The 13,486-nt window shown below is 37.1% G+C and overlaps 1 protein-coding gene across 12 annotated transcripts in view; it reads left to right on the plus strand.

Moving 5' to 3' along the window:
- The window catches only part of LOC127837992 (zinc finger protein 729-like), a 462,677-nt gene that overhangs the window by 85,444 nt on the left and 363,747 nt on the right, over positions 1-13,486 (plus strand). For 2 of the 12 annotated variants that reach the window (XM_052365464.1, XM_052365463.1), the window contains exons 2-8: positions 1,069-1,174; positions 3,893-4,755; positions 5,612-5,752; positions 5,934-6,031; positions 6,721-6,832; positions 8,536-8,612; positions 9,321-9,512. The exons of 9 other annotated variants lie outside the window; for them this stretch is intronic. In XM_052365464.1, coding sequence (XP_052221424.1) covers positions 3,975-4,755; positions 5,612-5,752; positions 5,934-6,031; positions 6,721-6,832; positions 8,536-8,612; positions 9,321-9,512 — 1,401 coding nt within the window. In that variant the 5' untranslated portion in view covers positions 1,069-1,174; positions 3,893-3,974. The remainder of the gene's footprint in view (positions 1-1,068; positions 1,175-3,892; positions 4,756-5,611; positions 5,753-5,933; positions 6,032-6,720; positions 6,833-8,535; positions 8,613-9,320; positions 9,513-13,486) is intronic. One more of the 12 variants, XM_052365465.1, reaches the window with a different exon arrangement.

Genomic DNA, 13,486 nt, shown 5'->3' on the forward strand with positions numbered 1-13,486 from the left:
CTTGACCTTAGACTAAGGGCCCGCGTTTAGGTTTTAAAATCTGCGTTTAGGTTTCGAAAAATGCTCATAACTTCTATCAAAGCGTTAAGATGTAACCTTCATATTTGGTATGCATGTGTATATGGAAAAGGCCTTTCCATACGCACACACATTTTGACCCTTTGACCTTGACTTTGAACTGTCCATCTGTCTTCCCGTCACACTTTGCCTTTAGGTTTCGAAAAATGCTCATAACTTCTATGTCGCTTCACATGTAACCTTCATATTTGGTATGCATGTGTATATGTACAAGGCCTTTCCATACGCACACAAATTTTGACCCCTTTGACCTTGACCTTGAACTAAGCGTTAAGATGTAACCTTCATATTTGGTATGCATGTGTATATGGAAAAGGCCTATCCATACGCACACACATTTTGACCCTTTGACCTTGACTTTGAACTGTCCGTCTGTCTTCCCGTCACACTTTGCCTTTAGGTTTCGAAAAATGCTCATAACTTCTATGTAGCTTCACATGTAACCTTCATATTTGGTATGCATGTGTATATAGACAAGGCCTTTCCATACACACAAAAATGTTGACCCCTTTGATCTTGAAGTTAGAGTCTGCGTTTAGCTTTCGAAATCTGCGTTTAAGGTTTAGAAAAATTATCATTACTTCTATCAAAGCGTTTTTTCGGGGGCATATGTCATCCTATGGAGACAGCTCTTGTTTATACATGTACTAAAAAAGTGATTCTCCGAATTATATCAGAAAAGAAATAAAAAACCCACAGTTGTTCAACATGCATGTTAAAAATATTTACAAAGACATACATTATTTACACTATATACACCATTAATTTAATATTTATGGTCACTGATCACAATCACAGTCATACACAGTTCATCACAAGGATCTCGACAATTCTCTTCAACCGTGTGACCTGAACTGCTGGCTGAGGTGGAGCAACAGTGTCAATCACAGGGCCAAAGAACTTGGCACACTCAGCCAACACGGCTCCAGTCTCGATTTCCTTGTCTCGGTACTGCTGCCACAACTCATGTAGTCTTGCATCCCGTTTCAGGACAGATGGTCTAACTCTTTGTGTGGATTTCCCCTCTCTCAGATGGCGTAACGTACAGTGCACGTCTTTGGCATCCCTTCTGAGGACTGGTACTAGCCGGTAGAAGGTGAGACTATGATGTCCTGTCATGTTGTTGAGGCGGTGGTGCCAACCTAAAAAAAAAATATTTTGTTTAATAAATTATATTTTAATGCTGAATTAGAAACATTATAATTACTTAGAGTCCAGTTAAATTACAGGTAAATAGCTTGATTCGTAATAGCAAAACTCTGTATTGCCAGAATAAAGAATACAATTTTATTTTAAGTCAGTTAACACAAAACAGTAAACGTTAGTGATGCATTGCTATTGACAAACGGAGTAATATATACAAAGTTTGAGTGCTGCTACATTATGTTCATGACCACTGACCAAACTTATTCTTCTGACGATTATATTTATAGTGACTGGTGAAATTTTGTAACAGACATAATGTATTTGACAGAAGCAGTCGTGTCTTTTTTGGTTTCTTACCTTCAACATCGTTGTTGTTCTGATGGTGATACCAAACATGGACCAGGAGAGGATATCAAAGATCGGATGGTTCATCCACTGTCTCTCCATGTAACTGACCAGACTGCAAAGTTGATCTGTGTTTGCTCTTTGAGATAGTTCCTCAAACGCCTGCTCAATATGGTTGGCTGGAAGGTAGGGCAGCATCATGATCTGTCGGAGGTAGTGGTATATTGTAGCCCGCTTCATGTATGTGGTCCTTAGGCCGAGATCTCTTATCTTCTTCCAAACCGCCTGCCGGAAGTGGAACCAGCACCCCTTGATGGTAGTTCCGGGAAACACTCATCGTTCGGCTAACCACGTAGCTAAAATATAAATCATAAGTATCATTTAAATTAATATTAAAGAAATTTTATAAATTTCAGTATCTATTATTGATTATAAAATGATACTCACATTGAAAATTTGATAAATGGAAGCATAAGTTGTTTTACTGGGATTTACCTTTTGTATTCGGACTGCCAATTTGAAATTCTTTTATTTCAAGCAGAATATTTTTATCCATAATGTATTTATCTTATTGTTTAGATAATACCTTTTTATAGTCAATGCATTTTGATGGCAGAAAGCAGTGAAGACCATGATATGTAAACAATTAAGCTATGATTAAAGCGAGATTATACGATTTTGTCAAATATTAATGAATTTATATAAAATGTGTAAATAACATATTATATATATATTTCAATATAAAATAAAATAAAAGTTCAGAAGAACATGCGTCGAAAAATGCGAAATAAGCCAGAAATTTGATTCTGAAATCGAAAACAGCTGTACAGTCGAATTTTACCAGCATGTATATCATACATGTGTGATGTGAATCTAAACTTAGTTTAACTGTTCATTTTAAATTCCTGCAAAGATATATATTCATACGACACACAAACACTAATTTGTCTTTGCTGCATTTTATGAAATTCGTCTTTAATGTATAATTTTTCTGGCCTATTTTGTGTTATTGTAACATATTTTATCAATATATTACAATTTAAAACATATAAAAAAATCGTATAATCTCGCTTTAAGTTATTACCTTGCTCCATAATGAAGTTCTCGACATTGACAGATACGAGGGCATCTCTAACTGAGGTGAAAACCTTCATGTAGTCCTCGGTGCGCCTTCTGGACATTAGGATGAACACCATTGGCAGTTGCTTCTCCACACTGTCGTTACAAACAAACCCATGAAAGGACTCCAACTGGCCAGACGCGAATGGATCCCCCAGAACACTGAACGTCTCATCCAGCAACCACCTCTTACATGATGACAGGAGCTCTAGTTGTTTGTGTGTGGCGAACACCATGTGGCGAACGGTATCACAGTAGACATCTGCCACAAGAAACTCAATGCACTTTAGAAAGTCCATGTCAATCTCAAAGTTCGAGTCACTTGGAGGTTTGGCTCGAATTCTCTCACAGGCGCGATTTGCCTGCCTGGCCAAACTGTTCCCAACTGGAACGAACAGTTGGTTCGAGTCATTACACCGCTTCTCAACTCCTATAATAGTCAGACTATTGTAGGGTTGATCACGGGCTTAACCTGAACACTGATCCTCACTTTATTTAGCAATGCTGTTTCTGGTTGATGGGAATGTTGCTGGGGACCACTAGCAAACACATTTCCTTTTTGAATAACTGACGCATAACACCTACACTTGGCACTTGTCACCGAACATGACCAAAACACTGATTTCTTTTGTGTCTTTTTCTGGAAGTATCTAAACCCATCACTTCCCACTAACAAGGGTTTTCCTTTCTTTGTCCCTTCTTCGCATACTTTAAACACAACCTCTGTCTCTTCTAACACAGTAGTCAACAATGGTTCCGGCTGGATGTTGTCTTCTTCTGTTTCTAGTTCTTCATTTATAGTGCCATCAACGTTGAAAGGGACTACCAGTGGGTCAATCTCAGTTGCATTCAGTGTCGTCCATCTCAGTGTCTTCATTTGTGTCATTAGTTGAGTCAGAGTACATCTCAGTGTGATCGTTCGTGTAGTTGTTAGTTAATTCAGAATCCAACTCTGTAGCATGGTTGTTAGTTGAGACAGGGTCCATCTCAGTAGCATCACTAGTGGTGTTATTGGATTACAGAGCCGTCTGTACGACGAACGTTGTGCCATAGTCATCGTTGGGATTTCTTCTCTTACACTGCACACATGTAAAACGGATGTCTGCTCTATTCTGTATAGCCGTGAAATATTCATCTCTGGTTATGCCTGTAATTTTAAGGTATTAAAGATATACATGTACTGCCTATTCTGTATTATTTTTAGAATGACGCGTACATAGAGAAGTGCTCTTCTGGCAGCCTCCAAAGAGTTCACAATAAGAAAACAAAAGACAGAAAGCAATACCATGGAAAGTGACATGGAAAGCGAGAGTGCGATTATAAAGGAATTCGATTCCTCAACCCAAACTAGCGTAAACACTATGTCTGCTAGGGTAAGTGTGGTGACCTTAAATTTAGACCGAAAACTAGGTGACTTTAATTGTGTTTGCGTCAAAATTGAGACTGATGAATGTGCCCAATCAGAACAGGTTCTATGGGAAGAGAGACAATCAGATTGCAACAAACAAGATGGCTTCAATGTAGTACATGAACAAACAGGATGCTTTCAGATTGATCAAGATTACACCAAACAAGATGACTTCACCTCTGAATGTGTTAAATCAGAACAGACAGAATATGAAATTATGCAACAAGATGTCGACAATTCTGTATGTGTGAACAGAAACACGATTGCCAATTTAAATGCATATACAGCACAAGATGAGCTCCATTTTGTATGTGGGCCAACAAAACAGTTTTTAAATCCAAATACAGACCAGAGTTATATAACAACGAATGACCTCAATTATGTATGTGGTACAACTAAGCAGTATGTAAATACAGATATGGACAATGGAAATAGAACAGAAAATGATCCCAATGCTTTATGTGATTATTCAAACGCAATCGAGGATCAAGCTCAAGTGGCCTACCTTAATTCTGTATTTCTGACAAGGGAAGAGATTGAGTTTTCAAATGTTGACCAATATTGTGCTAGATCAACTGTGGGTGGAGAGACAATTCAAAAGGACCTTTACTCAAACCTTGATGTTCATAGACATTCAAACTTCGAAAAAGATGACTCAGGTATTTTTATTTTTAGCTCACCTGAGCACAATGTGCTCATAGTAAGCTTTTGTGATCGCCTTTTGTCTGTCGTGCGTCCTCGACTGTTGGCTCACAGGGCTAGCACTGACATTCGCCATGTGAGCCATTTGCAAAAGTAATGAGAATGTTGAACATTGCCTTTGGTACACATTAGAGGTCACATTTATTCTGCAATCTTCATGAAACATGGTCAGGAGATTTTTCCCAATGATATTTTGGACAAGTAAAAAATGGCTCCGGTTGGTTGAAAAACATGGCCACCAGGGGGCGCAACTTTTTTCCTAAGTTATTTGGCTATAGTGAAACCTTAATTGTAAACACTAGAAGTCACATGTATTGTCCAACCTTCACGAAACTTGGTCATAATATTTGTTTTTATGATATCTTGGATGAGTTTGAAAATGGTTCTGGTATGTTGAAATACATGGCCACCAGGGGTCGGGGCATTTTTCCTTTTATGGCTATAATAAAGCCCTGTAAACACTCTAGAAGTCACATTAATTGTCCAACATTCATGAAACTTGGTCAGAACATTTGTTCCAATGATATGCTGTTTGCAAATAGCCATTTTCCCTTTGCTTCTGAGAGAGAAAGGGTTAAAAGATTGGAAAAAAGCCCTGTGGTTGAGTGTGAAACTGTTGTACCTGTTGAACATTTTTATATTAGATACAGTTGTTTCACAATTAAACCTTTTTGTGAAGACTGGACAATCTTATCCAAGATGACAGTTCACACACATGCATCGTTTCTTCATTTCTTATCTCTTTCTGTTATGATGCATTTGGCAGGGAGGACTCACCAGTAGTTTATTATTATTTAAATTTTGAATCTTCAGATGATGACTTTGTAGAGATATTCTTGGAAAGAGACAAAAGGAAAAGTGAGAGCTGTCATTCAACTCTTGTGGAACCAAAGAGATTTTTATGTGAAGATTCATCCAGTGACGTGGTCCAGCCAATGAGTCTTTCAGCAAGAGGTAGTGTAGATTGATTTATCTTGTTTTTAGATTCAATATTTCTGGGGGGGGGGTACGTGTAACTCAAACTCATGAATAATGAATATAAAAAGTCACAAAAAATATTGTTTTGGCTAAAACAAGGGTGTCGAAAAACTAATGTAGTATTTACTGTAGTTTAATTTTAATGATATGTTTGCAGATAGTGAAGAGAATGCTTCGTCAAGGACTGCCCCCCTTTCTCTGAAACCAGTTAAGATGAAATTTAACGAAAAGGGTGACAGAGTGAAGAAAGTTAAGGTACATATAAGTTAGCGGTATTTTTTTCCTTCTTTATCGCAACCACAGAAAGGAAGGTATGAAGCATTGCGTTGTTCCATACGTATGTGTGTCCGTCATTCATGAAGCTTGTGTTTCCAGTCTATCTTTTACTACTGGTTGGATCTTGCTCAATTGTTCACAGTTGAAGGACATTCATGTGTGATGATCATAAGGTAAGAAAGATTTGCTGCAACCAGTTTTCCCCGCATTATGGCTGTTTGGCAGAATTTGCTCAAACTTTCACTACTGGATTAACCTTAATGTGTAGACGATGGTAAAGAATTTTTTTAAAATGCAAAAAACGCGTTGATCAGTATTTGCGGAATAAATGTCTGATGTCTGTTTTATATGCTTGGGAGTGATGGTGGCACATAGGTTCGCTGATGGTAAAGAATAAAAAATTGTGGTGACCAGTATTTGCGGAATAAATGCCCTGTGTCTGTTATTTTTTATGCTCACACTTTATGAGGGGAATATTGAAGGGAGGGGGAGCCATATAGATTCCTCAAGGACGTCCCTAGCATATGAACTTGTGCAAATCCATATTTTGGTTTGGATATTTTTGACAGAACATTGAGTTACTACTCCTTTTTTCCCCCATTACTAAACAATTATTGCTGATAGAGAGCTGATACTGAACATACATATTTACATATTACCTATTGCAGAGAATGAAGAAAGCCAAGATCCCAGAAAAAGACAAGACTGAGTACAGTCTTCAAGAGAGGAACCTGGCTAGCTGTATGAACCTTGCACCTCCAGATAATGACCAGTTTCTCTGTAAGCTCTAGAACTAAATATCCATTAACATGCACTAGAAAGTCTTACTAAAGACCAACAAACATAATAATCAATTTTAATCATGTTTCGCTTCCTGAGAACTTTTAGTTAGTTTAAACCTATTTATTTTAGCTCTTTTGCATCAAAAGCCTAAGGCTTATTTGAAACGCTGTCGAGTCTGTTTCCTGAGACTAGTACCTTGTGTCTTTGAGAGAGATCTAAAGAACTCTCCCACGTTGGAGATCAAACCCATGAACTCCCGTTCGCTAGGCGGACACTATGTCCACTACGCCATGGCGACCTTTACAAGTTGAGCTATTGTGGTTAGTCTTAAATCAGGTGTCATGTGTTGTTCATTGTCAACATTTGGCTTGTTACCACTCTACAGGAAAAAGTTAAATCAATATTGATAAAACTTTGTCAGTATATTTATATTGAAACCATGGTAGAACCTTGGTCAAGCAGGTTAAAAACTAGGCTTATTGGTTGAATCCTAGAAAATATGTCTTTCTACTCTAGAAGGCACATGTATGAATCAATCTTGATGAAGCTTGGTGAAAATGCTAAACTTTGCAATATTTGAAGTCAAAATGGGTTAAGCTGAGTGAAAACTAGGTCACCAGGTCAAATTTTGAAAATCTTCTAACATTTAAAGCCTTGTTTAAGATTCAATCCTGATTAAACTTGGTCAGATTGTTTATATATAACAATATCTAAGCCAAGTGGAACTAAGGATGAAGTAGATTTAGAACTAGGTCACTGGGTCAATTTCAGGAAAAACCTTGTAACCATATGTGTCTTGTTCTGTGAAAGCTGGTCATAATGCATGTGCGTAAAGTGTCGTCCCAGATTAGCCTGTGCAATCCACACAGGCTAATCAGGGATGACACTTTCCGCCTAAACTTGATTTCGGTAAGGAGGGACTTTCTTGAAACTAAAAATACAATAAAAGCGGAAAGTGTCGTCCCTGATTAGCCTGTGCGGACTGCACAGGCTAATCTGGGACGACACTTTATGCACATGGATTAAGCCCAGTTTTGTCAGAACATGACTCATATGAGAAGCCGCTTTAATAGTCAATCTTGAAGAACCATGGTCAGAATGCTCATCTTGACAGTAGCTAGTTAGAATTGCAGTCAGATAAAGTCAAAAATTATGTCCCCAGGTCAAATCTGAGAAAAATAGAAATAACACTTCAAATGCCTCATTTGTGGCTTTTTTGGATTAAACTTGTAAATGTTTTTCTTGACCATATCTAGGCCTAAAGTAAAACTATGTCACAGGAAGAAACAAACTAAGTAACTACCGGAAGGTCAAATGATTGACCTATTTTAACAAATGTACCTTGATCTCAGGTGAGTACTTTATAGTATTCATGGCTCCCTCGTTATGCTTCTGGGTTCAGATGAGGTTATATTTACATTTCTGTCAGATTATGTGTTACATATAACTTAGAAAGAAAAAAGAACCGTTGATGAAACCATATGAGTCGTATTATGTGAACTGAGGAATCTGGGAATAATAATAATATATGGTGTTATGACACAAAGGCTGTCTTTCAGATATGTTTCTTACTTAGCAGTTTGATAATATTCATAATGCATAATACATATTAGTGGTTTCTTTTAATCCAATGTTCAAGTGCCTGACATTAGTCTTTTACTTTGTTTGGTAATTGCCTTGTGTTCATTTTGCTCTCTTAGACTGTGGAGAATGCAACACGGAGTTTGAAGGGGACTGCCCTATCCATGGACCCTATGACTATATACAGGACAAAGAGGTGAAGCTGTGTTCATTTTAAAAGCATAAACTACATGTGGTAGAGAAAATAAGGGAAAAACAAACTTATTAGTTTAGGCTTATGAGACTGTTATTTGAGATTTGTATTGCTGGTTATGATTGTAAGAACTTTTCATTGTTTTAATGTATGTCAATATATTTAAGATATGCCTTAAATATGCCCTTAAAGGGCTTAAAATATCATATCTGGTATAATACATTACTTGAAAAAAGTTGTTTAGTTTTCATATTACAGTATATTCGGCAATAAATTTTACTGGGTACAGGTACGAGGTAACTACATTTATACTATAAGTAATGCCAGTAGATTAATCATCATCGTCAGGTGGTAAACCCAGGAATGCAAGTCGTGCATGCAAAGTGATTTGTTTATATTTTATAAATAAAAATATCAATCTACTTGTGTTATTTATCGTGTGTATATCGCTATGTCACCTATTTTCTCGAGGTACTTTCTATTTCACATCACGAAATTTTATTACCAAATGAACTGAAAATATGAACTTTTTTCAAGTTATGTAATATACCAGTCATGATATTTTAATCAATATAAACTAATAATTGTAAAAAAAAATATGGTATTTTAGAACTTTTTTTTTTTCGTCATTCATGGTTGACTGTCCCTTTAATATTCTAATACAAAAATGTTTTTCCAGTACATTCTCATATACCTTAATATTGACTGCAGGTGCCAGAAGGTGACCCACTTAAAGCTGACCATACGGTGCCAGATTGCCTTGAAATCAAAACGTCCAAAATAGCTGGAGCTGGTCTTGGAGTATTTTCCAAGGAGGGACTGGAATCCAGGGTCATGTTTGGACCGTATGGGGGCGATATCGTTGCTGACAACCAGAAGTCAGGATATTCCTGGCAGGTAAAGGTGAGGTTATGCTTAGCTTGATGCATAGATACCTTTTTTAGCTTGAAATGCAGGGGTTATTTCATTAAGTCAGTCTGCAAAACTAACTTTTTTGTCTTCATAGCCAATGTGGCTATGAAACTTTGAAAATGTCATAGCCAGAGGGAATTTTTCATAGCCAGACAAAAATGAATTCATTACAGTGACATTATCATGCAAGGACGATTCAACAACAGTCGTTATTTAAAGTTCCATATAGATTGCAATTGGGGGGTTAAGATTAAAGGCTTATTATATAAAGCAGTGACCGAATAAACTAGTTAATCTCCGGCAGTAGATCACGCGAAACAGACAATAATTAAATAAATAATAGTATAGTAAACTGTTTTTACACTCTAATGGCTTTGCAATAACTATTAATTAAAACCCTGATCTCGTAGTCAACTTGTATTGTGATATGAATGATCAGTCCTTCATTTTAAACTACCCCGCCCACATGGCATATTCGAGAAAATGAAAAAAGTACAAGCGCGTCTTTATCCTTAGCCGCCTACGAATAGGACTAAAAGTGCAACATACTTGCTGCTCATATTTCCTGCGTTTCGCTACAGTCTCATCCGTTGGTGGTGGCAACTTCTTTTTTCCAGGGACAGAACTAGATGTCGGCGCTTTAAGCTTAAACATTTTTGACCTTAGCAGACGAAAAAAGTGTAATTCTCGGCAGCAAGTATTTACCAGTACAAATTCAAAGCCGGTGCTCACGGGTATCGATCTTAATCATATGAATAATAAACACTGTTACGGTTATTTCGTAATTTCAAGGCTATTAATAACATACATTCAACCGTTTTACTTAATTTATAAAAAAAAAACGCACTATTATTTCATTTATCGGCGTAGAATGGAATTTCAGTTTACCAAAAGTATTACGACATTTTAAATATGCGAGCCGGACTTTACACTCTCTATAACATCTAAGGGAGATCACTAACGATAGAAAACTAAGGGAAGTAACCAAAGCGGTGTCACTGTAAGAATTTACACCTGAAATGCGTAAATTGATTATTTATTGGTTTATTTTCTCTGATTTTTTTTCATCGCAATTCAGGCGATCTATATTCATTTTTTACATCGCCAGAGCTGAGATTTCATCGCATTGGCGATCAGGCGATGGGTTAATTTTGCAGACTGCATTAAGTCTAAAAGTCTTGACAATAAAGAGCTGCATTTTCAACAAATTCATTAGCTATCTAGCAGTCTATAAAGGGGATTTTTTGTGTATTATGCCACCACATTGTGGGAGGCATTTAACATGGTACTTGTCAGTCTGTCCCTCAGCATGTCTGTTCACCAGGAAGCTTGTAATTTCAACTTTTAACTACTGGGCGGATCTCGTGCAAATTGTTTAATGACTAACTTGTAGATGATACTGAAAAAAGTTATTGGGACTAACAGGAGTATGGACAGGATTAAGGCCCTTTGTCTGTTTTATAAGTCCTGACACATGTGTCTTCTCCAGGGCCGTACCCAGGAAATGTTGACTGGGGGGGCCCAAACGGGGAGGGTGCGGGAGGGGTTGCCCCTCCGGAATAGATTTTTTTTTATTAGGCACTGTTCAGGGTGAATTTTAATGCATATAGAAACATATATTGCGTTATAAATGTATGGATATATAACAAGTAAATCAGCACCTTTCTGAAGCCTAAAGCTTTAACCATTACGGGCCGACCATAAAGTATGTCACGCTCCAGGTGGGGGAGGGTGAGTAAGAAAGTTACAGTTTGTGACATGGGGGAGGGGAGTCAGGCCATGTGTGATGTCACACATTTATTTAAAAAAATGTATTATTTATTATTTCTATAGTAGAATTTAAAAATAATTTTCAAAAATTTGTGAAACATTTGAATTAGTTTTATGTCAAAATAAGACGAATTGCGTATCTCCTGATTCTGTTGTTCGAATGTGCAATAGGCAACTTGGCTGGGCCGGCTTATTCGATAGGCACAACCTCCACACAGATTTCAATGACGAAATAATTGGACTGTTCCATTTTTAGTTAGTAAAGGGTTGAAAGAAAATCTAAATTATAATTTCGTTTTTATTAGAGGTTAACACGTGGATACATATTCATACTGCTCATCGTAACAACCCTACAGTTATAAAAGCCTGTAATGTGAAAGTTCTTTTACCGGTAAGTGAAATTTTAATACGGTTTAATAGTGAATTAAGTTTTAGATTAAATTTAAATTAAATATTAATTTTAAAAAAATGTTTGAAAGTGTGAGTTTGTGCCGTACTTTAGGGAAGGGGGTCCAAGATTTTGTAACAGTTTGTGACATGCCGGGGTAAAATGGTAAAAAAGCGTGACATGCTTTATCAACGACCCCTTGGTGTGAAATTCACACACATGTTTAAATTTCAGAAATGTATTACACTTTATAAAGAAGTAAAAGCAACCCTTGAAACTAAAAAACCTTTATTATGAAATGTAACATAAAGTATGACTGTAGAAGAGGTTTGATTTCAAAGAGAAAATACTGCTATGGTTATATGTCAGTAAATGACATATAACCTACTAGTATTTTCGCTTTGAAATCAAACCTCCTCTATATAAATTTTCAAATTAAATTCATAATAAAATGTTTATCATCTACAAGATAGTTTTCACAGAAATGTTTAATAAGCTATGACTCTAGAAGAGGTTTGAATTCAAAAGAGAAAACACTATTATCGTTCAGACCTACGACCTTCTGTATCAGTTCCATCCATTCGCTGTTTCTCTTTCCTTGTCCAATCAAAAGACGTGTTACACCCACCATCAAAAGATGAAGCATTGAGCACAATGGGTAATTGACAGATCGGGGATGTGTGTACAAGGTGATAAGAAAACAATGCCTATGGGCTTATCTCCACTGGCGAGTAAATTAGCCCTATTCCCGTTGTGTATCAGGGGCAATAAAACACATATGCAGATTTGTTTTGCAGGGACGTGTACTGTGGGCCCTTTCATGTGAGAAAATTTGCAGTAGGCCCATTATTAAAATATCATAACTTGACAGCCAGCTGGGGGGGGGGGCCCGGGCCCCTGGGCCCAGTGCCTGGGTACGGGCCTGTTCTCTGTAACTATTTGGTGAATCTTCCTCAAACTTTCAAAGATGAATGACCTAAATGCATAGATGATTGCAACGAAATGAACTTTGGCTGCAGCGAGTTTTGGCAGAATTATGGCATTTGTCTGTTTTACACATCTTTAATTGCTGGGTTGATCTAGTTCAAGTTTTCACAGTTGAGGTATCTTTATTTTCTGGAGATAATTGTCATGAGACGTACTTTTTCTGTGACAATGTTTTGGCAGAGTTAGGGCCCTTTGTCTGGTTTTCCACTGTAGAATATATAGTTCCAAACTTAAGTCTTCAATGCCTCGTAGTGCTTGGCAGATTTTGCTCAGACTTTGAGAGCTGATTGTCCTTAGTGTGTAGATTATTGTTAAGAGAGTAATTTCAACTGCAACAGTTTTGGCTCAATTATGGCATATTTTCTATTTGTCTGTTGTAGAAATAATATTGATTTGTCCGTGTCCAAACATGTTGTTTTGCCATTAATATCTGTGACGCATTTCAAGTTGATTTAACTATTTTGTGTTCTATATAATCATGCTGGCATGAATAGATTTTACTCATCTTGTGAAATTGATTCATTCATTATTATCCCCCCCCATAGGCTTAAGGATATTGTTTTGGCGTTGTCCGTCCGTCTGTCTGTCCGACTTTCCCTCCGTCCGTCCGGCACTTTTGTGTCCAGAGCCATATCTTGGAAGTGCTTTGGCGGATTTCATTGAAACTTGGTATGAGTATATATATGGATAAGAGGATGATGCATGCCAAATGGCATTGTACACCATTTTTTAATAACAGAGTTATGGCCCTTTGTATCTTAAAAAAATGCTTTTTTAGCAGTGTCAAATATAACACTTTTGTATCCAGAAGCATATTGGC

This window comes from Dreissena polymorpha, chromosome 7, assembly GCF_020536995.1.
Source record: "Dreissena polymorpha isolate Duluth1 chromosome 7, UMN_Dpol_1.0, whole genome shotgun sequence".
Lineage (NCBI taxonomy): Eukaryota > Metazoa > Mollusca > Bivalvia > Myida > Dreissenidae > Dreissena > Dreissena polymorpha.